General features: G+C 32.1%; 4 protein-coding genes across 6 annotated transcripts; 2 read left to right on the top strand and 2 right to left on the bottom strand.

Moving 5' to 3' along the window:
• The first annotated feature begins 950 nt into the window (after positions 1-950).
• LOC110427283 (WD repeat protein) lies at positions 951-5,603 on the top strand. 2 transcript variants are annotated; one of them, XM_021442773.2, is made up of 8 exons: positions 951-1,270; positions 1,367-1,595; positions 2,142-2,204; positions 2,440-2,576; positions 3,888-3,925; positions 4,065-4,110; positions 4,639-4,803; positions 5,269-5,603. In XM_021442773.2, the coding sequence occupies exons 1-8, from the start codon at positions 1,111-1,113 to the stop codon at positions 5,442-5,444; spliced, it is 1,014 nt and encodes a 337-aa protein (XP_021298448.1). In that variant the 5' UTR covers positions 951-1,110; the 3' UTR covers positions 5,445-5,603. The 2 variants fall into 2 exon arrangements, with proteins under 2 accessions (XP_021298448.1, XP_021298447.1); XM_021442772.2 differs by having other exon boundaries at positions 1,364-1,595.
• A 6,881-nt stretch (positions 5,604-12,484) lies between these two features.
• LOC110427142 (patatin-like protein 6) lies at positions 12,485-14,414 on the top strand. The gene is made up of 2 exons (XM_021442567.2): positions 12,485-13,609; positions 13,702-14,414. Exons 1-2 carry the CDS (start codon positions 12,683-12,685, stop codon positions 14,053-14,055), a joined length of 1,281 nt encoding a protein of 426 aa, XP_021298242.1. The 5' UTR covers positions 12,485-12,682; the 3' UTR covers positions 14,056-14,414.
• A 496-nt stretch (positions 14,415-14,910) lies between these two features.
• LOC110427182 (uncharacterized) lies at positions 14,911-24,260 on the bottom strand. 2 transcript variants are annotated; one of them, XM_021442628.1, is made up of 13 exons: positions 23,919-24,260; positions 22,734-23,382; positions 21,703-21,887; positions 21,229-21,309; positions 21,116-21,157; positions 20,973-21,017; positions 18,643-18,729; positions 18,131-18,257; positions 17,912-17,992; positions 16,671-16,796; positions 16,313-16,377; positions 15,582-15,687; positions 14,911-15,206 (listed from the first exon to the last, which is right to left on the bottom strand). In XM_021442628.1, the coding sequence occupies exons 1-13, from the start codon at positions 23,943-23,945 to the stop codon at positions 15,064-15,066; spliced, it is 1,764 nt and encodes a 587-aa protein (XP_021298303.1). In that variant the 5' UTR covers positions 23,946-24,260; the 3' UTR covers positions 14,911-15,063. The 2 variants fall into 2 exon arrangements, with proteins under 2 accessions (XP_021298303.1, XP_021298304.1); XM_021442629.1 differs by lacking the exon at positions 21,229-21,309.
• Positions 24,261-25,514: 1,254 nt separating this feature from the next.
• On the bottom strand, positions 25,515-26,180 carry LOC110427315 (uncharacterized). Its single transcript, XM_021442808.1, has one exon. It carries the CDS (start codon positions 26,178-26,180, stop codon positions 25,515-25,517), a length of 666 nt encoding a protein of 221 aa, XP_021298483.1.
• Positions 26,181-26,755: the final 575 nt, after the last annotated feature.

The following is a 26,755-nucleotide window of genomic DNA, read 5'->3' as shown; positions in this document are numbered from 1 at the left end:
AGTGTTTTGACTAATAATATGGTATTAATCATTAATTATAAAAATTTATTTAAATTAAATTAAAAATATAAAAACTCAAATAATCATAATAACAAAATAAAACTCATTTAAAGTTTTATTTAAAAACTACGTTAACCCTTAATAATGTGATTATTTAATTATTAAATTAAATGATATGGTCAACTATTAATCATGTGGCATGATATGTGAACTTTTTTGTTAATTGATTACATATTCTAAAATGCATAAAAATCTCAAACTTTTTTGTTACATTTTTTTTATCAATTCTTTTATTATAAACTATTATTATTATAATTATAAAAAGAATATAAATCATTAATTGGGACGGAATCCACGTGGCCATTGTCTTCTTAAATGTCGTACAGTTATATGTTTCAATCATTATCAAGGAAGAATCTAGTTTGCTTTAAGCTACAAAATTTGGGGGGGAAGGGAATATCCATTTTCTCCATCATTGAAATCAATTCTCACGTCGTCGTTTTGAAAGCGTCCTTCCCAATAACGTTTCACCAACTAATCGTGCCTTACTCTTTTGGACCCGACTCACACGCCCAACTCGAGCCTTACTCTTTTGGACCCGACTCAACCATTCTGTCTTGGGCCTTGACAGTCCAAAAGAGGTGAGTCATTGTCCAACGACTCACTTACATTTTGTGGGGAAAACTTCCCATTAAGTACGTCATAATTATTATTATTATGACGTTGATTTTAATTAATGTCATGCTATTATGATTAATACTAAATTAATAATTTTAACGAAAAAATTTAATGATGTTAATGATGGTATTGATATTAATAAATTTCAAAAATATATAAATTTGATTAACATGAAATATATTAAAACTTAAATTTAATGTTATTGATGGAACATAAAAAACTAAATATAAAATTTGACTTATATTATTAAATGCATTTGGCTATATGCCTTGCCCCTTCGGTTGCGATTACTATTTGTAGTCTTTCTCTGGTTTTGAACTTTTAGAACTCCATTTCCATGGGCATCCAAACAAGCATAAGTACGTAGCAGAAGGAGTTACAGTCAAGCAAATTTAGATTAGGACCAAACTGGTTGCCATTGCCAATTTGGAGATGGGGCCAGGAAGCTATTGCTATACGAATAATTATGGTAATTATCCTAAGACTCTTCTTCCAACGCTTGCTACTCGCTGCTGCTTTCAATCAAACTCACGGTGCCGAATCAGCTTCCCGCCGCCGGCTGCTCTCGGACTACACCGTTCTACTTATCCAGGTCAATTCAATTCTTTCAATTACTTGCTGAAGCTAGAGCCTTTAATCAGAGTTAGTAGATGGTAGAGTGAGAGGTTTCTGTTTGCACTTGCAGCAGGAGCAAGGTCTTCTACTAATTGTGGTTGTTGTGAAATCAGAGAGGTTTATGGAGGGGAGAGACCGCATGGTTCAGGGACGGCGTCGGCGTGGGATGAGAAGCCCTTCGAAGTACTTCCCAATGGGGAAAAGGCCTACTTGGATGAAATGGATATCATCACATTTCTTCATCCTCCCAAGGAGTTGATTCCTTTAGACCCTACTTCTTATAATCCAGCTGCCTATCTCTGGTCACTCTGCTCTCTCTTCTCTCCATTTTATTTATTAGTAAGAGTATTTTAAGTATATCTTATCATTCATCAATTGCTTTTTGTTTTTGATTTTCATCCATCTCAGCATGCTATGGATTTGTAAACCCTTTGATTTCAATTGTTAGATAGAATTCAAGGATGCTTGTTTATTATAAGCTTATGAAGCATATCCATTTACGTTACTAAGGCCCTATTCTTTTATTATATCTAAACAAGCACTTACCCTTTAATTTGTATTGCACAAGTTCTTAACTCTGAATGGAAAATTAATAATAATGTGAGCTGATGGATCGCATAGCCACATCATATACCTCTTGAATAGAAAATACAAGCTGAAACTAGGTCTGATGGTTGTTAATTTTTCGTTAAGATTAAGAATTTGTTTGAGTACAATAAAAAAATGGAGGTGTAGCTGCATAAATCGACATAGTTGAGGGACTTTTCTATTATTTAAGCCTTCATTATAATACTGATACTAATTGTTACTATATTTTTTTTAAAACAATATTTTCTTTTGTTCTTCAGGAAAAAGATTGGAGATGTTCCTGAGGAAAGGCGTCATCGGTTGCTGCAATCGCTCAATCCTAGGTTATTTCTTCCGTCTCAAGTTTTTAAAAGCTTATTGATTGAGTTATCTTCAAAAAATGCAGCATTGCCACATAATTCTCTTTATTTTTCTAACCATAACGAAAAAGATATATAGGGAGAGAAAAGAAAGAAAGAGGTCAGCTGTACAAATAGTTTAAAGTGCTTCCCCAGAAAATTTCTCATTATGGGTTGAATTAGAGGAAATATTTGATATGCGGGCATGAACTTAATGCAGGCTTATATCAAGAGCTTGGGAGATAGCTGGCACACGATACGATGACCCTAAATTGGTGAAGAAAAGTGCATCAAACTTGCTGTCAAATAAAGATGGTGAAATTCCCTCTGAATTTTATAACTGCAGAACGAGTGGAGGTAATTTGTTTGAGTTATGGCTAATAGCTTGGTGTCACTTAATACTTTTTAAGTTCTAAAAAATAGAAAAAGCCAAGTTCCTAATCAAATTCTGAATTCCTAAGAGACCATAAGGATCTCTTATTATACATAGAAATAAAAATAATTTCGAGTGCATTGTCTTTTTATGAGATCAATGTTTAGTATATTTCAATAATAAGAATCAATATTTTACATGTTGCAGCTGAAATTTTCACTTTCATATGGTACAGAGTGTTTAAAATGTGATTGTTACAATTAAATGTAATATGATTGGTATTGTGTATTTGACAAACTCTTGCATCATAAACCTGTGAACCTCATTTGCCCATCCAGTTTGTCTGATAGTTATGAAGTAGGTAGTTTCTGTAAGCAAGATGAGAGCAATGAGGTGAAGCGTATATGTGGAGTGTCAGGCTCTGGTTTGGCTTTTACTTGAGTTTATCGTTTTGAATGGGAGTTGAAGTATCCTATTTGCCAAAGCAGACAGTTAGAATAGACTGGAGGAACATGAGACCTACCTAACCCTATTGTAGCCTCCTGCATTTATGCTTAAGGTACAAAAGATGACACTACAATTGCAACACATTACACATTATAACACTATTTATACGGAAGCAATGTTAATTCCCAAGTCTTATTTTCCATTTCTTAATTGAGTATGCATCAAGAGTCGCTGAAAGTTTGGAACTCCTTTAGAGAAGTTTTGATGGGTATGTTTCACTGGTTATCATCTTAAAGCATATAGTCTGCTTATTTGTTTAATTATTTAATTTTTTAGAAAAACCTTCTTGACTCATATGGTCTGACTTTCCAACATTTTGTTTTGAACCCTCTGAAGAGCAATCAAGTAGTGAACTTTGCTTGTTTCCATGTCACATTTTTAAGTAAGCTTCTTGGTGATTAAATGGGTTTTCTTCTTCTTAAAGTGAATTCCATTAATATAAGGCTCTCCCATTAAGATATTAAGTACGCCCAAAGTGGAGCCCAACCTCCACTATTCAGCCTAATGCATGTTACAACTGTCATTTTTATTTTCATTTCAGATTTTATCTTGCTTTTATAAGATTGTCAAGTTATCCCTTTCTGTTCAATTTCACAAAGTGCTACCCTGTAATCATGGTTATATGTTGTTTTTGTTATATGATAGCATGATGGTGTTTTTGTCCCCTTTTGTCTTTCATAAGTATTTTCTTGAAAATGTCTTCTCTCTTATTTGTTAAAAAATAACAATAATAAATGTTAAGGCTGGGCTAATTTTCGAAGATTTAATAGTATGACCCTCTCAACTAGGCCCATTGCCAATTGCTTGGATCAATATCTTCAAGAAGGTCAGTTCTACACTCATGATGAGAATCTTAAATCCATACTAATCTTTCTTATTTCTTTATATTTTTATACTCTCTCTCTCTCTCACTCTGCAACGTTGTTGCTAACATAAACTGTCTGAATTGCCTGATCTCTTATCAGACTATATTTTGTGGCAGTAATGGGAAGACATATGGACGTTTTATTGGTAAGTATGTTCATCTCAAATGAAATATCTGTCTATGTGTGAAATTCTCTTTATTGTTTAAACTTGTCTGTTTAAAGGAAGTATTTGTTTTAAATCTTCCCTGTTCACAATCTCACATGGGGTAGTTAGGAAGATATAATTAATTTAGTATTTTTGTCATCTATATATGAAGATTCATTCTCAACTGTAAAAGAGGTTTTTCATCTTTACTATTAGGTTATCTTGCATGGGTTGATTAGGAATGTTGAAATCTTAGTATTTAAGCCATTTCTTACTAGAACATTCACTCTCAACTAAGAAGGCTTTGTTCTGATTTACTTTAACCAAGTTTAAGAAGGCTAAATTAGATTCTGTACTTGATTCCTGCTTTGATGGTTGAATGCTATGTTTGAAGAAAATTATGTGATACTTGACTTTTTATTTATAAATAGAAGGAATAAAGGTGAAAATTTTCTTCCTTGTTGGTTATAGTCTGTCACTCTTTTTCCTTTGTAGAGGTTAATCTAATGTAACCCTGTGATTTTTTAGGCGGATCAATTGTGGCTCAGTTTGCAAATTGCTTTAGTCCCTTGTATTTTGAGGTGACTCAGCTTAAGGAAGTAATGTCAACTGAACAGCCCTGTGATTTTGGGTATGAATTTGGGGATGGCCTTTTAGATCTCCATGAATGTCCAGCTGGATTCCCAAGACCAGGTGAAGATTATTTATGTTGCTAATTATGATGATCAATTTGAGAGTTGAATTTGGTCATATCTTGCTAAAACATCTCCTTTATCTGATGAAATTTGTATTGTCTTTGTTCCTATTTCCTGGTTGATGAGTCACAGTAAATTCTGCAGTTTGTTTTAAGTATGGGAATTAGACAAATGAATGTCTGATGTTCATAAAATTTTCATTGTCTTGTTTCAACATTTGATCTTTTAGACCTTATAAACATCTCATGAGTGGTGTTCAAAGAAAAATTTGTGGACGGTTGAGATTATATTTATTTTAAGGGTTTGGATTTAATTTTTGTTAGTATTTTAGTGCTTTTCCTCAGAAATAGAGGCTATGAGAACACTCTATATTATCTTTTGCCACTTATATTTTTTTGTTTCAGGCAGTGTAACATGGACAACACTTACTATTAATTTATTAACATGTCTCTTTTTTTTGCAGTGAAACATCCATATCCTTTCAGTGATCAGGTTGTGATATACATTCGTCATATCGGCCCTGGTGTTTTGGTGGGGCAAGCATGGCAGGAAGGTAAAAAACTAGACCAAGTGCCTCGGAAGTTATGTGGCGAGATTTTGATGGTAAAAGATTATGCTGCATCCACAGAAATTGTCTAAACAATCTTTTATGTTTTGGTTTTCTTCTTTTCCCCTTCTATACTATGTAGTTTATTTAGGTTTTAATGGAGCCATCCATGAATAGTTTCCGTGGTGATTAATGTCATCATCCAAACCACCATTTGGAAAAGATTAAGGGTAGCCATCACTCATTATAGTTGTGTTTGCTCTTTCTTTCTTCTTCTTAGACTTCTTAGAGTTGAGGGCATTTGTTTGCAATGTGCTTTTTACTGGATTGTTCCCCCTTCAAATAGAATGTCTTGCATGTCCTAAGCTTCCAATATGTCCCCGTCTCTTTTTGGTTGTTGAACTAGATGACATCTTGTTAACATCCTTGGCATTCATAACACAATATGTAGCATGTTCATGACCTTGGTTTAGAGTTGGACGAGTGCTTCTCATTGAACTCTGCATCATCGGCATCATCGGATGGAACATCAACCACCGTACTGATGATTTTCCGTAGTTTTACAACATGGACCCTGATAAAAGCTCCACCCTTGCACCTTACCTTACAATGATTGCACTTTGAACTACTAAACATAGGAAGCTATGATGGAAGAACTCTCTCCGAGTCGAGTTCCAATCATTTATGCCTTGTATCACTCTATGTGGTTAGGCTATGGAAAAATGGGGGTGTCCTTAACTTTAAACCAGTATTGCTTTTATGAGAGTTCTAATAATAGTCAACAATTCTAGGCTTTCCCCCATGAAACTGTCTTGCTGTTCTCTACAGAAGTGAAAGCTCTCCCCCTCTTACTCTTTGAATTTTGCCCTTAACTTCTGTCGTGCTATTGCTTTTAATATTGCTACTAAATATGAAAAAAATAATAATAAGTAAAAAATTAAATAGTTTAACTTTATAAAATTCATTAAATAAAAAAATATATTACCTAAAAAATATAACTAAAATCCAAATTTATTGTATTAATATTATCTTTTTAGATTACTTGTTTTATATCTTGGTTAATCCGAATGATATTAAATAAAAGCATAATATCTAAATAGTTCTTCAATTATCTTAAAAACTTTTTAAAAATTTATTTTTATTATGTTAAATCAAATCTATATATTTTTATTTTAAATTAAATAAATTTTTATCATATTACTTGTTATTTGATATTACGTGATGTTAATGTAGTCCATTGATATATCATAATAAATAATGATGTAATATATTAATGTGACATGATAATATAATTATGTAATTTTTTTTATTTATTAAATTTATGTTAATTTTATATAAACATAAAATCATAAATAAAATTACAAATGATAATTTTTATTTTATTCAATTTATTAAAAACAAAAAATAATAAAAAATTACTGAAAGTTAAATCCATTAGCCCAGTATGAGAGACTTGCACGGGCTCTCTGACTCCTTTGAAATCTCCTGTGGTGACGAGGAGTAAGATTTTGACTTAGATTAAAAAAGGCAAACATGAGTTGTACTTTGTCGGGTGTTATCCGTTTTTGGTCCTATTAAAATCTTCTTTCCGATTCTTGTGCTTTCAGTACCACAATGAATGTTCCCACACGCCTTGTTCACTTACATTTTAATTTTTGTAACACGTTATTATCATTACATTTTGACACTAAAGAAAAATAAAATAAAAAAGATTGGTGGGTTGAATTGGTTACGACGTGATTAGCGGCTAATTTTTTTTAGAAAAAAAAATTCTAATTTTCTAATATTTTTATTACTTTATTTTTAACTTTTAAATAAATTGAGTTAGTATCACTTAATACACCAAATTTAATCAATCTATTATATAATTAAATTAGAATTTCATGAATGATTTTTTGCTTAAAAATAGGATTTAAGTTCGAGGTTACACTTATTTTTTTGCTAACATGTCATATAATAATTCGCCTTTGATGATTTTTTTAATGGAAGAAAATTTAAAAAATTATGTGATTAATTGTTAGTGTTTTTTTTTTTTAAATACATGTGAAACCATTGTATCCCTAATTTTAAATTTTTGTTATTACTTTATAATTTTTTATATAAAGTTTGAATTTTTTGTTTCATATAAATTTTTTATGAGCCGTTAAATCAAAAAAAAAAAAGGAGTACAATTCTTTACTTAAAGTTTTGATCTTTTATTTTTTTTTTCAATCAAAGATAATTATTTTATTAAGTATGATGAAAACCAATACAAGACACGATACAATAGCCTACAAGCACACAAAATATGAATGAAAACACATTATTTTGACCTAAACATAATCATTATTAATTAAATAATTCAGATAAAATGTCATGATTAGTTAGCATTTTTATTGTTTAAAAAAAAACCCTATTCTCTTAAACGACAACCGTACAAAACTTATTGATAATTAAAGATTTGTTTTGGTCTCTTGTTAAGGCCAACTAGCGACCCATCCAATTTTGCAGAGAGAAAATAATTTATTTAACGTGTAATTAAATAAATTAAGAAGTATTTAATGGTCTTACTTACATGTATACAACACCACTGACAAGATCAAAATCAGACAACTCATCTCAAAAAGGAACAATAATTAGCACAAATTTAGGTTTAAGATTACTATCACCCAACAACAGTTGACTGTCCACACAATGAGACAAAACCGACCTTTGTTTTTAAAATCATGAACCCCATCTTCCAGTACAAAAATCATTGAAAGATATTTTTGTAATTCCAAATACAATTGGTATCTAATTTTTTATTTAAATAGTAGATTTCGAATTTTTATTCCTTCAATTATAAAAATAAAAATATAATTTTTGATGAGGATAAAAATTATTTACATAAATATGAGATACAATATCAAAAAAGTTGAATCACAAGGGAAGCAGTTTCTTGTGCAAATAGCTTCGATTTCATAAGAAAATTAGATTATTAATTTAACTCGATAAAATAATTAAAATCTTTTGATTCAAAGTTAATTCATTTGTTCATACTGAAAGATATTTTCATAATTTTGTTAAGTAAATTTAACCGTTTAATTCGAGAATAAAAATTGTTTACAATATGCTAATTAAAAAAATGAAATCCATAAAGGACTAATAGAGAAAAAAAAGACATAGAAGAAGGAGTTTACCGTATTATTTAATAATGCTAACCTAAATGATTAAAGACATTAAAAGACAGGATTAAAATAAGCAGAGCATGTCTTGTAAGTAAATTAATGGGTAAACTGTTTGGTAATGGAAGAGTGGTCCGACCACAGTGGTTGGCACCAATGTTTGCTTCTATATATCTCACCAACCGCTTCATTTGGCGGTGTCCCTACTCGCCCCTACACAAATATTGCCTGCTGATTCCCTTTTAATTGGCCTTTTTTTTAGTAAATTTACATCACCCCTCCAACTTTTTATTAAATACCATTTCTTCCCTCAAACTTTCAGTTTCTATCAAATATATCCTTTTATTCTGTCAATAACTTATTAGTTGATGGCATTTGTAATGTTTGGATTTCCGTCTATACCGTTAGTTCGTAAGTTTGCATTCAACATAATACATACTCAAGTTCAACTTAATCATAGTTGAGACAGGTTCGAGTTCAAATTGCTCGAGTAATAAGTTGAATTGAGTTTAAGTTTTATAATATCCAATTTGAATACTTTGTGAATTATATTTTTTTATTTAAATTTATAATTTGAATTTTAATTTAAATTCAAATAGAATTTTAACTTTTTTCTTAAATTAATGATAATCAAATCTAATCGGATTGAGTTCTACATTAGACCAAGTTGACTCGATGACACCCTTATTACCCGGCTCAATTAACAAAAAAATTTTAAAAAAAAAAAAGACACCACGAGGATAAGAGTGTAATGCTTGAAATTATAAGGACCAAAAAGATTATATAGAGTAAAATATAGGGATGAGAGATAGTATTAAAGCTTATTTGCATATAGAAAATTGTTAAGGAGCATGAACCTTAGCGTCGGTGGAACTGCCAAGAAGCAGCGACGAAAGTGTGTTTAGATCGCCGAGTTTTAGATTTTTCCTTTTCCCTTTTGCTTTCGGGGGCCATTGGATTTTGGGACCCTTCGGCGGGAGTGGGAGTGCGTCTGAGAAAATAAATAAATAAATAAATAAATAAAAGAGGAGAAGAGCAGCTGAGGAATAATGCAGGTGTGAGGAGTAAGAGTAGGAAGAGGACCACTTCTCATTTATTATTATTGCATGCTTCAATTAAAGATTTTTTTTATCAATTTTTTTTTATTTTTTGGGTCCAAAAGAGAATGTTGATTGAATTCTTTCAATTTTATTTATTGCATTTGACCCCAAATTTAACCTACTAGTATTAAATACCCATTCTTTTGTCTATTATCAAGTTAAAAGGATGTGTAGGCTTTTTAGTAGATGTGGTTTCTTTTGTATCTTATTGACTCTCCAAAGTATTGTTTTTACTTTGTTCAAGTTTGATTAAAATATAGAAACGTCAAGTACATTAAGGAGGAAACATAAACTTTACCTTTAAAATTACATGAAGGAGATAAGAAAGTAGTTTTATTGGAAGTACTATTTCCTTTGCGTAATGTCTATGAAGACATGAACTACTCCTTTTTATATGTTTAAATCTAACACGAGGTAAATTAATTCTTTCTAATTTTAGAATACCATTCAGCCCACTTTCCGCATTGAAGAATACCTTAAATTCCTTGATGTGAATGGCCCTGGTCGGTAAGAAAGTCTACAGTTTTAGTTGCCTTCACAATGAATATGAGTGATTCAATATGTACAATGTTGTAAGCATTTTTCGAATGGAGGTTAAAGTATACCGAATGTCATATGATCCATCACTCCTATAAAAATATTATTTTTGTTTAATCGAGATTTTTATTTGAATTAAACCATTAAATTTGCTGTTTTTGTCACACTAATATCAGCTTCTAGGTTTACGACAACGGTGGATTAGCTTGTTACTGAAAAGAGCCCGGTATAATAAGAGTGCTATACAGTTGAGTTAAAGAGAATGTCACATATCTCATATTAGTAAGAGATGGAATGGAATGTATCTTGAGTTTACGAGTAAGGCTCGTGACAGCAACATCTATTTATTTATATTATTTTACAATTGAAAAGTGAGTCTTGAGTATCTAGGAAATGCTACATGTTTTATAATTGCAAACTTTTTTTTTGTTTGAAACGATAATTTCATACTTCAAAGAAGTTAAATGTGATTTTAAATATAATTTGAGGGTTTCTCCCCCCTAATTTATTTATGTTATGAATTTATAATATTGTTAAAGCTTTTGTCTCAAATAAAGCTTTTCATTTATTTAATGACTCTTTCTTAATTGTACTCAATTTTTTTACATTAAATTTGAAATTAACAAATTGTTCAAAAATAAAATCGCAAACATAACGTCCGAATCTTTATACACGAAAGCATTAAGATATTTATTAACGTACACTGTAATTTTTAAATATTATTATTACTAAAAATGTACATGACATATCTATGGATAATGTTTTAATTTGCACATGGACAAAAAATCATAAATGTATTCACATTTGTTTATATAAATAAAAAAATTAAGATATGAATGTATCCAAAGACAAAGGAAGGGTCAAACCTGTGGTCTTGGCTACAGCTATGAGCCATATTTACATTAAATTAACAATTATATATGATATCTCTATCGTATCGATTTATTGACAACTGGAAAATCGACAATACGAGATATTTATATTAATATTTTATTTGTAATTTGGATAGTAAGAAAGTGTCGGTACAACCGTACATGGCACCCGCATGCACCATCAGATGATCTTTGCTCGACCAAAAGGAAATGTGAAGATGGAAAAGCAAAATGGGAAAAGCCTTACACTTTGGGTTAGACCGCCACATCTTCCATGGCCCTACTCGGATTTTCTCTTGACCACCACTGCCTTAACTTTGTAGGGTACGATCCTTTAATATCTCACCTATGCCCATGGGGTAGTCCTTGATCACTTGAAATAAATTTATGGTAAAAAGGAAAATTGTCAAAACGAGTACTGAATTAAATGTTTCGACATATGAAATAAGATTTAAATGAAGTTTATTATGTAAAATTGTAAGGTTGTTAGTTAAAATTTAAGTATAATATCTAAAATGATTTTAAATTTTTTATATTTTATTACATTTAATCAAACTTTTATAATTTTATTTTAAATTAAATAAATTTTAATAATTAATTAAATATTATTAATTAAAATATTATTTATTATTATATATTAAATGACGTTGACTGGTGAAAGGGAAAGAGCTTAATATGCCCTTGCCCTCCATAAGTTTTAAATTTTTATATTTTATACTTAATTTTTTATAATTTTTAAATTTTATCTTTATAAATATTAAATTTATAGTATAATTATTTTATAAATATTATTTTGTCATCAAACGTGAAATCTCAATTTTATTTATAATTGATATAGTGGATTAATATATCATAATGAACGATAATATAATTACGTTATATTTTTTACTCTACGCGTCAATGTTAAAATCATTTAAACATAAAATTTTCAAATTAGATCAGGCAAATCTTATCCCTAATAAAAAAAAGACTCAGATTCTGAAATTCGAATTATGGATACCAAAAGGAAAAGGTTAATAACTTAATCTATGGATAAGACTTTAATAGTACTAATTGAATGTGGGCGGGAGGGGGAATTGAATGAAAGAAAGGTAGAAATAATAGTACCAAAAGAAAGGGGAGAAAAAGAGAATAAATTGAAGAGAAAAGAAAAAGTAAATGGCAAGGATTTGGCGATGTGGCCCGCCGAGCTGTGACCACAAGCACAGTCCAAATGCAACGCACAAAATTTTCAATTTAAAATCGGACAGAACTGTAGGCAGTACTAACAAAACAGACTAGCAGTATTTGAAATAAAGTAATTTATTAATTTATGGATGCAAAAACTCGTCTCCTGTCTGACGATTAATCGTCAGCAATGGCATAGAGAATGTTCCTGAAGTGTTCATGAAATTTAATTTAATTTAATAATAATCGCATGCACGAATTCCTAACTCTCTTCTTATCGAATTCACATTTTATTTATTAATTTAATTTACTTTTATTATTCTGTCTCTATATATACCTTAGCTCTCCAGTCACCTTTTCGTCGCCATCCAATTCTAGTTCCAATTCCCACTCCATTCTCTCTTTTCTGTTCACAATCCCAATCCAACGAAACCCTTTGTTCATTTCTTGATTCTGTGATTTGTGGCGAGCAGGTTTCGTTTTCCATCAGAGTGATAGTTTGAGAGAATCAATGGCTCTTTTGAAGGAAGTCGACGACAGCCTCACTAACCAAATCTTCTCCATCCTGGAAAACAGGTTTCTGTTTGGGTACGACAATGTCGATGCCGATGAACCAAAACCCCATCAAAGCATTCAACTCCAAGAAATGAAATCTGGGAAACATGTGACTGGGAAGGTTAGAATCCTTTCCATCGACAGCGGCAGCTTTTCCGATGGGATATTGGCAGCCCAATCCCTGGTTCGTCTCGAGAACTTTCTTCGTCGGAAATCAGGAAATCCAAATGCCAACGTCGCCCATTATTTCGATGTCGTTGCAGGCTCCGGAGCCGGTGGAATCCTTGCAGCATTTTTGTTTACTCGCGGTAAAAATGGCTCTCCGATTTTTTCTGCTCACGAAGCTCTTGATTTCCTTGTAAAAAATCGTCGGAAACTTTTTCCGACATCGTCTCAAGGAATATTCGGTCGAATTTTCCGTCCATCAAAGGTGGAGAAACTGCTGAGCAAAACATTCGGGGAGCTCACGTTGAAAGACACGTTGAAGCCGGTTCTGATTCCCTGCTACGATCTCTCCACCCATGCGCCATTCTTGTTTTCCCGCGCTGATGCATTGGAAATGGACGGCTACGATTTCAAGATGAAGGACGTCTGTTTCGCTACGTCGGCTGAACCGACGGTGGCAGGGCCGGTAGAAATGAGATCGGTGGACCAGAGGACGAAGATCGTTGCCGTTGAAGGCGGGGTGGCAATGAACAACCCAACGGCAGCAGCGATGACACACGTGCTGAACAATAAGCAGGAGTTTCCGTTCTGCAATGGCGTGGAGGATCTCTTGGTGCTGTCTTTGGGGAACGGAGAGTCGGATTTCGGTTCCGGCAATCTTACTCCTCCGCGGCAGAGGAGCTTCCTTCGAATAGCCGGCGAAGGAGCTTCCGATATGGTGAGTAATTCCTCTCTAATTATCACCTTTTACAGTTTGCCACTTCTAGTTATCCACTGTGGGGCTAATTCATTCCATTGTTAAACTTACAGGTTGATCAAGCAGTCTCCATGGCATTCGGACAATACCGAAAGAGCAACTATGTGAGGATCCAGGGAAATGGGGTCATCCCCAAAAGCAGTGCAACTGGGGAGGCATTGAGCAGCATTGCCAAAGAGATGCTGGCACAGAGAAACGTGGAGTCAGTCCTATTCCAGGGGAAGAAGATGAGTGAGGTGACCAACTTGGAGAGAATAGAGATTGTCGGCGGTGAGTTGATCAAGGAGCAAGAAAGGAGGAAAACAAGCATCCTGCCGACGGTGGTGTTGAAACAACCGCAAGCATCATCCTCACCAAGAACATCATCGGCCTCCGCCACCACCGTGTCAACACAATCCTCATGCTGACACCCTCAATTCCCTGTCTTATTCGATATCTCTTTCATAATTTTACTTACCTTAAAATTATGAAAAGCAACCTCAAATGAAGACAGAAGATTTTTATTTACGGAATTCATTCGCTGCCGCTCGAGATAAATTATAAAATTGTCGATGTGCTGTCCGAGCTGAGCTGTAAACTCTAATTATATAATAATTATTATTATTATTGGAGTTTTTTTTTTCTTTTGTTATTTTTGGAGTGGTTGGTGGGTGGGAAGAGCTTGTATTATTTGTATAGTTAGACAAATTTTTAGTTTGTTGGTGACCGTGTGTATACATGGAGTTAAATAGAATCAAATCAGAAAAGCGGTGTCGTTTTCTTGTTTTGTGTTGTTGGTATTGGACAAAAACCTATTGCTGTTGTATGTTAGTATTAATATCATATTCCACACACAAAATTTATGGAATGAATGATTAATTATTTTATAATCTCTTTGCTTTGCATAATTACTGCTCTTAAGAAAGCTTTCTTACAAAGGAAAAAAAATTAAAATTTCACGAAATTCCTCTCTATAAGCTTTTTCTAAGTTCTTCCCATCGTGCTATACCGTACATTTTCTCTACCCGTTTCCTAACTTGTATCCCTCACCTCTTGCCACAAAGTAGACTGCTACTATCTTTTCTTCTATCGTGTTCAGTGCATTTCCTCTTCTTTTATCAGAAGAACCTCTTATATTTAATAACAACATTTCAAACCCAATCACTTTTTTTCTTGGATTGCTAACACATTGGAAAGTTATTTTAGATAGTAATTTCATGATCTAAGAATGTGGGGAGACACTCGAAAGAATCTATGAATTTAAGAGAATCTTTAAACTTGATGTTTGTTCAGTTCTTGCACAATTTAAATTAAATTTGAAATCAAAATTCCTTGCCTCCAAAGTAAGTGTCCAAATGCACCTTTGATCTTTGTTGTTTTGAATTTCATGCCCCTTTTTTCTGTTTTCCAGTCAAGGTTTGCCTTTTTTGTACCCTTCAATCTCCATAATATTCATGTTCTTTTGGTCGTGAAGCTACATTAACTTTGGCTGTGCCCCCAAACTCTTGCAGGAGGCGCTCTATGGTCTTCCTTGAAGTAACCTTGTCAATCTCAAAGGCCCTCATGTCTTCTCCAAGTTCTGCATGGCCACAAGGAAGAAGTTGGGAAAAAGAGAAAAATAAGCATCAATATTCAATAGATGCAGCTTAAGCTTATTGTGCATGTTCTATCAAAGTACAGCATGCTGAAATCGAATTAGTCTGATATAAGAACAATCGTCTGCTCTGTGTCAAGGTCATGTTATTGTATTGTCCAAAACCGATGAAGCATCACCTTAAAGATATTTCAATTGTGTGTTGTCTGCAAGTAGGTTAGGTTGCTGGTCCACAAATTAAAGACTTATTAAGGAGATAGAACTAAGAATACACCAATAGTCTTGTTTATATGTGAGTCATTATGCTAATAGTCTTGTAAAAATTCATTGGAATAGAGCGTTTTTTGCAGCAAAACTGACCTGGTTGATGAAGAACTTTGAGAGGCAGTTGTGAAGCATTCGAATTGAGGAAGAAAAGTAAGTTCTTCATGACCTCCACAGATTCGGTTGAGACTAGTATTTCTCTCTAGATTAACCAGACATAAGCTATAGTTAAGTAAAGCCACTTTCCTCATAATTAAGGATGGAGACTTGCACGAATGAACTCTCAAATCAAGACTTAAAGGGCAACAATAGTAGGCATGAAAAGTATTGGACCCAAGATGTTTCTGCATGTTATCGTTATCATAAAGATTATTTGTACCCTCTAATCTGAAAAGAATCCCAACCACCATAAGATCTTGATCAAATATCTGATCATGGCTATATTTGTAAAGTTAACAACTGTATCTGATCAGTCATTGTTATTTTGCTAATGGTAGTATTTGCATACCAGTTCAGTCAGACAAATATCTGCAAATTTCTAGCATAGTCCATAAGGAGTTAAACCATTGCAGCTCTCAACCAGCAGTCACATTAACTGATCTGTTGGAAATACTACCTGGCCAATCTAATTAATTAAACACATTATTTGTATGAATATCTTTGGAAGTTGAACTTCTCCAGTAGATCATAATACTCAAAAACATCTCTCACAAATTCTTAACTATAGGTTAAAATTTTCCAATTTCAAGATATAGAGTGACAGCTTGCCAATAAAATAACTCTCTAGAAAAAGTTTAATAAAGAAATGATTTTACAAGAATCCAAACCTTGAAATTCTTCTGTTGATCATAATAGCCTGAAACAATCATGAGCAGACGAAGTTTCTCCATCTCTGAGATTTCATGGCAAGGATTTAAAAAAGGTTAGAGGTCTTTTCCACACTAAAAACAATGAAGGGAAAATGTAGATGCTTAAATGTTTTTGTCGAAAAAAATCTGAGATGGAATCAGCAATGACAGGTTCCTCAGAGGTTTAGTTAAAAGCAAGTTATTAAACCTAGAATCTTGAAGTAAAGACCCTCAAGTTCCCAAAGTGGTAGCAGCCAAGCAGTAAAGACTGTATCAAATATAATGTTCTTGCAACCAAAAATGTAAATTAGTATTGATTTCATATTTAATAACTCACGCTGAAAAAGTTTTATTTCCCGAGTTGAGGCATTGCCATGTGCAAGAAGCTGCTGCACTGAAATGCCAATAGAACTCATCCCAACATGTGAAACCGTTAACCTTGAACCAGCATTGTCTAGCTTGCCTGGCTTAATAACTCCAAATTAGCAAAAACCAATTGAATGGGTAATACAGGACAAAGCTCCATGTATCCAAAAGGAATATATTCTCAAAAAATATTATGTATTTCAAGGAAAAGCCAAGCAACAGGTAGAACTAAATTTACATGTATAACTCCATGTGCACTGTAAAAACAAATATGCTTGCAACATGTGAGCAATTAGGAGCATTTTAGTGATGATGCATCAACAGATTGGATAAAGTTGACCTCTTTAGAAGCCAAAGGCTAAGGTTATGCGTTCTTCATCAACAAAAAAATTCCAGCCCTCTTTTTAGATTAATTCTCAATTGAATCAAACCCTACTTTATGCTAATTCCCAAACCCTATCCCAATCTCTACCTCATCCAGAAGCACCAAAGTCCCAAATTTTCTAGCCCTAACCCACTAGAATCTAAAGTAGATGTACTTCCTCAAATTTGTCTACATCATATAATACTTCTTGACAACTTGATATAGCTATTTTAGCCTTGTCCAAAGGACAATTAACATTAAACAAAGACAACAGTTCCAGATACTTTTGATCTTTATTCATGATTTTCTTAATCTTTTGATTGTCTTTGTCATTCTTAATTCCAAATTCATGAGGGTGTTTGTAGGATTATTTCATTTTTATTTTTTGAAAAAAGGGCTTAACAGCTTATGCAAATGCCTGTTTTTTGTGAATGGGCCTTTTGCAAGCTATATCATCTGCATGCAAGTACACACAGGCAAAACTCTTTTTTTTAAAAAAAAAAAACTTGAAAAATTGAAACCCAAACTTTGCTCAACTAGAAATAAAGATTAACTTACTTATGTTATCAGTCCTACTAGAGTCCTGTAAATCAATTCTCTAATTCCTGACCATTAAATTGTCCTAATTTACCTCAAAAAATAAATGCCCTAATATATAATATCTTCTTCCTCAGTAAGGTAAAACTGCTCAGAAGCTTAAGCTTTATGATGACTCCATTAGTGTACCTTTAGAACATTTTCTCACTCTGTACTATTGATACTTAAAAACTATAGCTGAATACCAAGAGTCTCTAAGAAAACTTTGTGGAAAAAATTCAAATAAATTTAGTTAAAAGGCAAGTGCACACCTACTCTTGTCCACTTCTTGAAATCTTTTCCCAAAATATCAGCTACTCTCAGCTCAGAGACATCATATAGTTTATATCGCACTGCAAATCATGAATTGTAGATCCAAATATTAGCCTACAAGAGTAAAGAACACCTGGAATAGGGAATGGAGTGGAATAACGTTTTTTTTTTTAGGAGAGAGAGGGAGTACATGGATAAATTGACAAAAAGGCACTTACATATCTGGTACAGGCCATTGCATCCAAAACGACCAGCACCATTAATCAACAATGTAGCCATGTATTTATCCTTGGAAGTACATTGAGGGCTTGATAAATTCCCAGTGTCTAGCAGGATGCCAGCTAACTGCACAAAAAATTGAAAAGGTAATGCAATTGAATTTTCAGCTGCTTATCATTTGACTTTGTTTGATGACATTTTCATTTTCAGTGCTTAATGTTATTTTAACTTTCACATTTTAGTTTTATTAAAAAGTAACTTAGAAATTAAATATTTACGGCTAATTATGTTAACCAGAAATAATAGGCAACATTTTATTTAACTGCTTGCAAAGTGCAAGTGGATGCTCTATTTATACATGCTAGTTGCTTTCATAATAAGTATATCACTCTTGAATCATTTGACACATAAATAGGAAAAGATTAGTTAATAGCATATAGCAAACCATAAAGGCAAAGAGAGGAAAAAGAAGTAAGAATTTTGAAAATTCAGGAGTAATAGCAGTAAGTACCAAAAGTCGGCTGAATCCTTGTCCTGCCAAAATCTCAGGCGAGGTCATTGCAAACTTTTCAGCAATAAGTGTACAAGGTGAGCACTCCTGCACACATGCATGTGTAAAACAACAAGATCCCATGACTATTTCATAACCACAGAATAGATTTAAAAGTTAAGAAAAAAGAAACTTTATATGAATACATATACGACAGATTACAAAAACCAACTTCTTAGGTGTGCTCAATGATGATTGACAAGGAAAAAAAAAAACCAACTTCTTAGGTGTTGTTTTGAGAGGTTTATGTTCTTAATTTCTGTTTTTCACGCATTCTTTAACATCAACAAATGTGTTTGATAATGTGTTTTTGTTTTAAGAAGGAAAAGGATATCACTGGAAACAAGAACTTCTACTGTTTTGCTTTCAAAAAGGATATTTCCACCCTTACACAATTCGAAAGAGACTAAATGATGCTTGAATATAAGCAGTTTTATTCTTGTGAATACTTTTCTTTTATAATAACAAATACTTACATGAAATAAAACATACAATTATATAATAAAACATGATTATAAAAGAAGAGATAATATACATAATAGGTATTTTCAACCAATATAATTATGTAATTTAAATACAGCATAAAAATAAAAAGTGGATATAGACTAACTAATATGATATAAAAATTATTTAAATATATAAAAAACCAAAAAGGCAACAGCTACTTATAAATTTTATAAAGTTACAAAATAAAAATTATATTTTATAAGTTATAGTTAATACATTATGAATGCATGAATGAAAAGTACATTATATTTTTCATAGTTCAAAAATAATGCATTGTATTTATCTTTACAATTAATATATTCTTATGCTCTGTTATTTTTTGTTCCAAAATGCCTGATTTGCTAGATGTATTTCGTTAGTTTTGTACTTTAAGACTTATGAGACAATTCCATAACAATTTTGTTCTTTACTAACAAGATTTGAAAACAAAGCAAAAAAGGGGTAAAAAAAGATAAACATAGAAAACTGGCAAGACTATAAAAAGATCCATTGTTTGTCCTCTTTCATACCTAACTCTCTTTTAGCATGGTACAACATGAGTTTCAGATGATGCATAGTTAACAGTGGAGATTGGAAAGCACATTCTTGACAAGATGGATTTGGATGACAATGTTTTGACCAGGACCGTAAACTGCAATTTATTGACAAAATCCTTCTTGAAGAGAGTTAACCAAGCAAGCTATTATAAACTTGGGTGAACTGATTGGATCAATAAGCTCCAATTGCGCCATGCTTTCCAGAGCATTCAAGTATAGAAGAATCCTTCCTAGCATTAGTTTCCACATGGAAGGGGAAGGAGAAGAAGGAAATAGAATCCTTATAACACTTAAGGGAACAATGGACTCAAATGTACAACACTATGAACAGCAGGTGCAGGTTTCAATAAATACTGACAACATGATGACACTCCAAAAAACAAGATCATTATAAATAACAGGTAATATTAACAACATTTTGAACTGAATGTATGTGCAAAAGGTGTCTTTATGTTTTAACATCTGCAATAAGGCCTCATATGAATCAAATATAGTTTGAATGCATGCTATCTCAATGATACTATAGTAACTTTACTAGATATCCTATAAATCCAGCTGCACATAGGAACCCCTAACTCTAGGTTTTAACATCTCATTGTCATCAGCTTTAAACTTCTAGAATTGTTACTTTTCTAAAATAAAAATTAAAAAAAAAATTCAAAACTCCATTCATGTATAAATTATGCAACACTTAAAGAATTTTAATTAAATAATAATTCCAAAAGGCAACACAACAATCTAAACATGTCCAGCCATGAGCCAACTCTCAATTCAGATAAATGATTAATGCAACTCAATCTTTACAGTTGAAAGTTAAAATTGTTCCAATTATTGTTGTAAGCAATCTTTACATTTGTTCCACATATCTGAGAAATATCATTTGTTTTTTTTTTTCCTTTTTCCTTCTCTTTTTTTTCCTTTTTATGTTTATATCCATTTCTTGACCAGATATGACTTCAAGAGATCACAGGTAGAACAAATGTTCCATTCTAATCAAATTGGCGAGTTCGATAACTAGAAAAGAACATTGTATACTAAAGTCTAGTAACAGCTTCTAGTAATTCTCCATATTCAAAGCCACATCCCAGGAACATCATAATATGACATCACAAAACTCAAGAACATGGGTATGACAAATCAAGAAAATGAAAGGGCATCAATACTTATTCCCAGAAATTGATCCGGATAAAATATGAATAAATAATAATTACTTTAAAAAACAACCCAATGTAAATTCTCATGGCATACCTGCCCTGCAGTAACTTTCTCAACCCAAGAATACACACGTTCACCCTGTAAATAGAAGTGAAATCTATATTATTCGATTTTTTTCAAATTTGCAGAAAAAAAAGAAGGCATGAAATGTTAACCAAACTGAGTTGTCTATGTACCTTTGGGCAATTAAAGATTTCAATTACGGATTCTTTTAGTGCCTGTACAAGGAAGCTAAATACATCATTTCTGATGGTCAACAGGTAAAAGTTACTTTTGGAAGAAATGTTACCTCTTGTTTAGTCGGGAGCTTGGGACCATTTAATAGAACTAACTTAAGACTCCCAAACAAGTCATAATATGATAGATCAATCTGCTCAGGATTTCACCATCAAAAGAAAGAAATTCTCAGTTAAAGCTGACAATTAAACTTTAATCATATTTTGAAATTTTTACAACTCTAGTCTATAGTAGTTATATTAAATTCCAGGTATGCCTGACATGATCTACAGATGAAAGAATAAAACCATTTACTCAGATATTTTAACCTATGCATCTAATAGCTGTTAGCACTTGTAAGAAACGTTTTATGCACTCATTTTTGGGCCAGTCATAGGAATTATATAAACTAAATGTGAGATATGATATTTTATCCAATTGAGCAGATTAGATATTGAGAATTAATTAATTAAGTTTTTCTAAAAGCCATCAAATTTGAAGCAGATCAATGTTAATCTAGGAGTTTCACAAGTCGAATCTAACATACTTCATTAATAAAGATTAAGGATGACTGATCAATTTGACACACATCCAGCAACCATTTTAGTTCAGCATGTGAATTCAGCTCTGTCCTCTTCATGTTGATGACAGGCACAGTGCAGAATTGCTGACTTTCAAGCATTCCATTCAAGTAGAAGGCATACATGATCACCGCTGCAACAGATCCAACATCTGAAATTGAAAAATATGAAATTAGACTAGTGAATTCACTATAGACCATTTGCAACTTGGTTGCCAATCATACTTAGAACCCAAGCATCTTTATCATAATAATATTCTGACTTTTCAGTTTCTTTACCAAGACAAAGATTTTATTCTTAAACTTGTAAAATAAGTACTTAAATGGCAAATAAAAGAAGTTATGTAAATTATGGATGCTTTACATATTTGGAAAATTTATACGGTTTAGGATAAATCTATACCAGTGGTTCTATAATCTTGAAAAGTTGGCATCATTTATGAATTAAATGCTGCTTGCAAATTGGCACAATGATAAACCAACTTGCACCTTAAGTTGGTGCTATCTGTGAAAAGAATTTCAGGACATTCATGACAAGAAGAAGATGAATACGATCGTGGAAGTCAAATTTTCTACTCATTCCAAAAGTTTAAATTTCTTGACACTGAAAAAATACTGTATCCTAATGAATTTGCCAAATATTTTTTTAACATTAATAATAATAACAATAATTCATTAATTAATTCTCACAGAAATTTGGGACCTTCAAATATGGGTGAAGAATGGAAACCACTTTAAAAGCAGTCACAAGAACAATGATGCCAAAGAATGTTTGAGGCCTAAGCTTATGTTACATGATCACCTACTGCTTCATGCACATAATAAAGTATTAGGATTAGGCTTAACAAATCAAACAGGCAGTAAAATTACTTCAATCAGAGTCTTTGGTTAGAAGCAAATAAAGTGGAAAAAGTAATAGGCATCAAACAAAGAAATGAGACATTAAGACTCAAAAACTTTGTTTAATTATCGTGATGAGAGCAGACCACAGAGATTACCAGAGACATCTTGCCCAATAACAGTATGAAGGAATCTTCCTGGAACACCAGCATCGACCTCATCCCTTTTTGACTTCAGAAACATATTAAGACTCTTAATGATTTCACATGATTCTACAATTTCCATTCGTGGTGAGTGTCCATTATAAAATGAAGCTGCAGACTCAGGAAGTGGAATTCTAGACAAGCTTGTTTTCGTTTTGTTAACCCTATATGATTTTTCAATTCCAGGTCTCATCAGAGAAGGTAAAGAATGGTAAGAATCAGCCATTTCAGAGGTCCTGGTGCTGGAGTCCTTGATTGAATCACTTGGATCACTGAAATCAGAGCTTGACTCTGGCTGAATGTTTGGGAATGCAGATGCAGTTGGTTTTACAACATTTGACCAAATCTCATATGACACCTGGCTTGATGGTTGATGAATAACATCAGAGACTGAGTCATCTAATGGTGATCCCATGGACTTTTCAGATACATCCAAATCAATGTTTTTGTGCCTTGAGTTACCAATATCTGATGTAGACCGAGAAATCTTCTGGATATCAAAAATTCCTCCAAACTCTAAGTTAGAAGATTTGTCCGTTAAAGCACCATCTTTTACTAACAGGCCATTGACGTAAGGGTTCTCTGGGGCACGAATATATGATTCCTGTGAGCCAAAAGCAAATAATTAGAATTTATAACATAGAAAAAAATCTACCTGGGAAAAAGGAAAGAGCAGTTAAGGAGATGTTTAGATCTTTAATTTCATCCCCCACTGAAGGTTTAAGATTCATGACATGAAGAGTCTAAGATTAACTTAGGCTCTTCACATGGAGATTGACTCCAATAAATCAAAATTGCTCCATCTCTAATCCTTTTAATTAAAAACTCCAAATCATTAGGTGTACAAATCTCTATATCATGCAAGTAAAAAACCCAAAACTTTTTTGCAATCACTAAGCTAAAACATCATATTATTATCACCACATAGTATGGTTTAACCTCTAGATCAACATAATCGGGATTCAAACATTTCACAAACAAGAGTAATTAATAATACCAATACAGTTAACTTAAAATGAACAAATGAACAAAATGCTAACACCAAATTTAACATATATTATCTTACTTCAACAATTAACAAAAGAAGTAAGAAGCAAAGTCAGTGTAGCGAAGTTGAGTCCCAAAGCAGAGAGAAAGTACCTGAGAAGGTGGTTGGGGAGAGCTCATGGTGAAGAAGAGAAGGAGAAAGAAGAGGAAGGGAGGTAAAGGAGAAGAGGAAGGAGTTTTGAGGAAGCACCGAAAGGGCAGCAGATTCGGAGAGGGGAACAGATTGAGAACACCGTGACATTATCAAATTCTTGGTGAAATCCGCCATTACATTTCATGTACAGCTAGTTTGTCTTAAAAACTATCGCTGCTGCCCTGCGCCAAACAAAATAAACTCTTCCTTCCTTGTTTCTTTTGAAATAATACTTCCTAAACATGTTGGTTTTCAACCTGAGACAGAGACACAGACAGAGAAAAACAGAGCCTTTCCTCTGTTTCTTTCTTCGAGGATTTTATACGGACGGAGTTTCGCATTAAACCAGGTGTACAACAAACAAAGCTTCTCGGTGGAACCCACCGGCATGATGTAAGAGAAAAAAAATAAAACTATTAGAAAAATAATTTATATTTGCTGCATTATCATAAATTTTACATATTAATATATAGTTATTTCATTAATAAATAAATTTAAAAATTAAAATTTTTTTACAAAAGTTATTTTGAAAGTTTTAAATTTTTATTTTTATGCATTTATGAAAAGTGATATTTCGTAGTTAAGCGATTACATTAAAATATATTACATTAAAAGAAAAAAGAGAGAGAAATTATAAATAAAAATTATTTATATTTAGTATATTGTCCATGTATAATATTTATAAACTATCATTTAATCACATAATGTCATTTTAAAAATATGTAAAGTAAAAGTTTAAAAAAACTAAAATAAGTCTTTTTAAATTATAAATATTTATTTTTGAAAATTTTTAATTTTTTAATTTTATTTATTACTAAGACAATAACATTTAATTCACGAATAGTGTATAAAATTCATACACTAATTTTGTATCAAATATAAACTCATAAAAATATGAGTAATTTTTTAAATAAAAATATGACTTGTAGAAAATAGATAAAAGGACATTGTAAGTATTTTTAATTTTATAGTATTTATAATTACTATTTTACTTTTTTTTATAATTTTATTACTTGAATTTACGATACTTAACTTGTGATATCAAATTTAATTAGGAGCATTTACTTTAATATAAAAGATAAACTTTAATAAGTTAATTAATTACATTTATTTTGTCTAAATTAATTACATTTATTCTCTTTTAAATGTCCAATATTATTGTCTTTAATAAGTTACAATTCAATTTATTTTAAATCAAATTAACTTTAATTTTTAATTTTAAATATATTTTCCTTATTTCTTTGTAAGTGTTTATTTCAATAAACATATATCAATTTGCTACTATAATTTACTCTCCATAAAGTTATCTTTTGTTTTTCATTAAATCTTTATCAAGAAATATTAACAATTTCAAAAAATAAAATATAAATAAAAGTACTCTCTATTAATTAGTATTAATGTAATTTTATTTACAGACAGTATGGATATTTTTTTGATCTAAAATGATGTAATAAGTTTATTTGCTTTTTCATGGTATATAAAAATATTTATAAATAAAAAGAAAAAAATCTTAATTCGACTAGAAATAAAATATAAATAAAAAAATCCTAATTCAACTAAAATAACCAAGAACGACACAACGGGCAAAGCTTTTTCTTGCATAGCCATGGCAGAATGCAGTGATGATGGAAAACATGAGAGCAAGGCATGCTTGTGGCTTCCGAACCCACCAAGAAATCTTCCAGGCAGATTGTGCAACAACTATTTGGCCTGTCAACCACAACTTTCCTCAGCATCTCCGCCACTAATGCCGCCGTTTCTGATTCTTCTGATTCGTATTCTTCTACTTCGTCATCATCATCATGATCCGGGAGTTCATCGACGACAGCCTCGATCTCCACACGCATTCTCAAAACCTTTCGAGTCCTGTACCGTTGAGCCGTCGCCATACGGTGAGCGCAGGCCAAGATCTTATCCACCATGAAATCGTGAACAGGAACATCCATGGAGACGAGCATGTCTCTCACGGTGGAGACGTTGTCGTTCTCGTTCATCAAACGGTCGACACTCACCTCCTCTGTCTTCTCAAAGACAACACTTTCAGGTTCCGTAAAACAGGGTTCGTGGTCTTCTTCTTCTTCGTGGTCGTCGTCGTCGACGGAAACCGATGTGAACCTGGCCTGGATGTTGATGCTAAACGTAGCACAAGGGAATGACTCATCCTCGGGGGCTTCCCAGTCGACATCCCATGCATGGCAACAAGTTTCGAAATCGTCTGACATGGTTAATTTCAGAGCAAGTAACAAGAACGGAAAAAAAATTTTGGCACAATCTCATTGGTTAAAAAAACTATTTTTTAAAAATAAAAAAAAAAGCAAAATTTCTAAAATAAAAGTTTTAATCTTTTGAAAAATAATTCTGTTTTTAATTTTTTCCTTTTTTTTCTTTCCTTCTCTCTATTGGTCTCACTATTTCAAAAAACCATTTTTGTTTCTCTTCCACCCACATAATGAATGTGTGGAGTGTAACAATAATAAAACAATCACGGCATAATACTTAATTTTTTAAAAAAATTATTTAATTATTTAATTATTTATTATATTTAATTAAATTCGTTTATTTTTATTTTAAATCAAATACAGTTTTACAGTCAATAAATTAACTAATTATTTTTAATTAATTTAATTTATGTCATTTCTATGAATAGTTATTAATGTAGTTCAAGTGTTTGAGGCAAATTTGAGTTGTTCACGTCAAAGTTTGTTCCCAAACTGACATTGACATCGACCTTGATCAAAAAAATTAGATCGTCAATTGGCTAGATTCAACTATTAAAGGGATTAGGAGAGAGAACAAA

The sequence above is a fragment of the Theobroma umbraticum genome, unplaced genomic scaffold (assembly GCF_002168275.2).
Source record: "Theobroma umbraticum cultivar Fairchild unplaced genomic scaffold, ASM216827v3 scaffold_228.0, whole genome shotgun sequence".
In the NCBI taxonomy this organism is placed as follows: Eukaryota; Viridiplantae; Streptophyta; class Magnoliopsida; order Malvales; family Malvaceae; genus Theobroma; species Theobroma umbraticum.
The sequence above is the reverse complement of the archived record's forward strand: the minus strand, read 5'-3'. Positions and strand labels throughout refer to the sequence as shown.

Excerpts from the sequence above, each read along its gene's own strand:
- LOC110427142 (XM_021442567.2), top strand. The coding sequence starts at position 12,683 with ATGGCTCTTTTGAAGGAAGTCGACGACAGCCTCACTAACCAAATCTTC. Across the intron at positions 13,610-13,701 it reads GCGAAGGAGCTTCCGATATG|GTTGATCAAGCAGTCTCCAT; the intron begins GTGAGTAATTCC and ends TTAAACTTACAG.
- LOC110427315 (XM_021442808.1), bottom strand. The coding sequence starts at position 26,180 with ATGTCAGACGATTTCGAAACTTGTTGCCATGCATGGGATGTCGACTGG.
- LOC110427283 (XM_021442772.2), top strand. The coding sequence starts at position 1,111 with ATGGGGCCAGGAAGCTATTGCTATACGAATAATTATGGTAATTATCCT. Across the intron at positions 1,271-1,363 it reads ACACCGTTCTACTTATCCAG|CAGGAGCAAGGTCTTCTACT; the intron begins GTCAATTCAATT and ends TTGCACTTGCAG. Across the intron at positions 4,111-4,638 it reads GACATATGGACGTTTTATTG|GCGGATCAATTGTGGCTCAG; the intron begins GTAAGTATGTTC and ends GTGATTTTTTAG.
- LOC110427182 (XM_021442628.1), bottom strand. The coding sequence starts at position 23,945 with ATGAGCTCTCCCCAACCACCTTCTCAG. Across the intron at positions 21,310-21,702 it reads CCTTAATCTTTATTAATGAA|ATTGATCTATCATATTATGA; the intron begins GTATGTTAGATT and ends AATCCTGAGCAG. Across the intron at positions 15,207-15,581 it reads CAAAGTTCTTCATCAACCAG|AACTTGGAGAAGACATGAGG; the intron begins GTCAGTTTTGCT and ends GTGGCCATGCAG.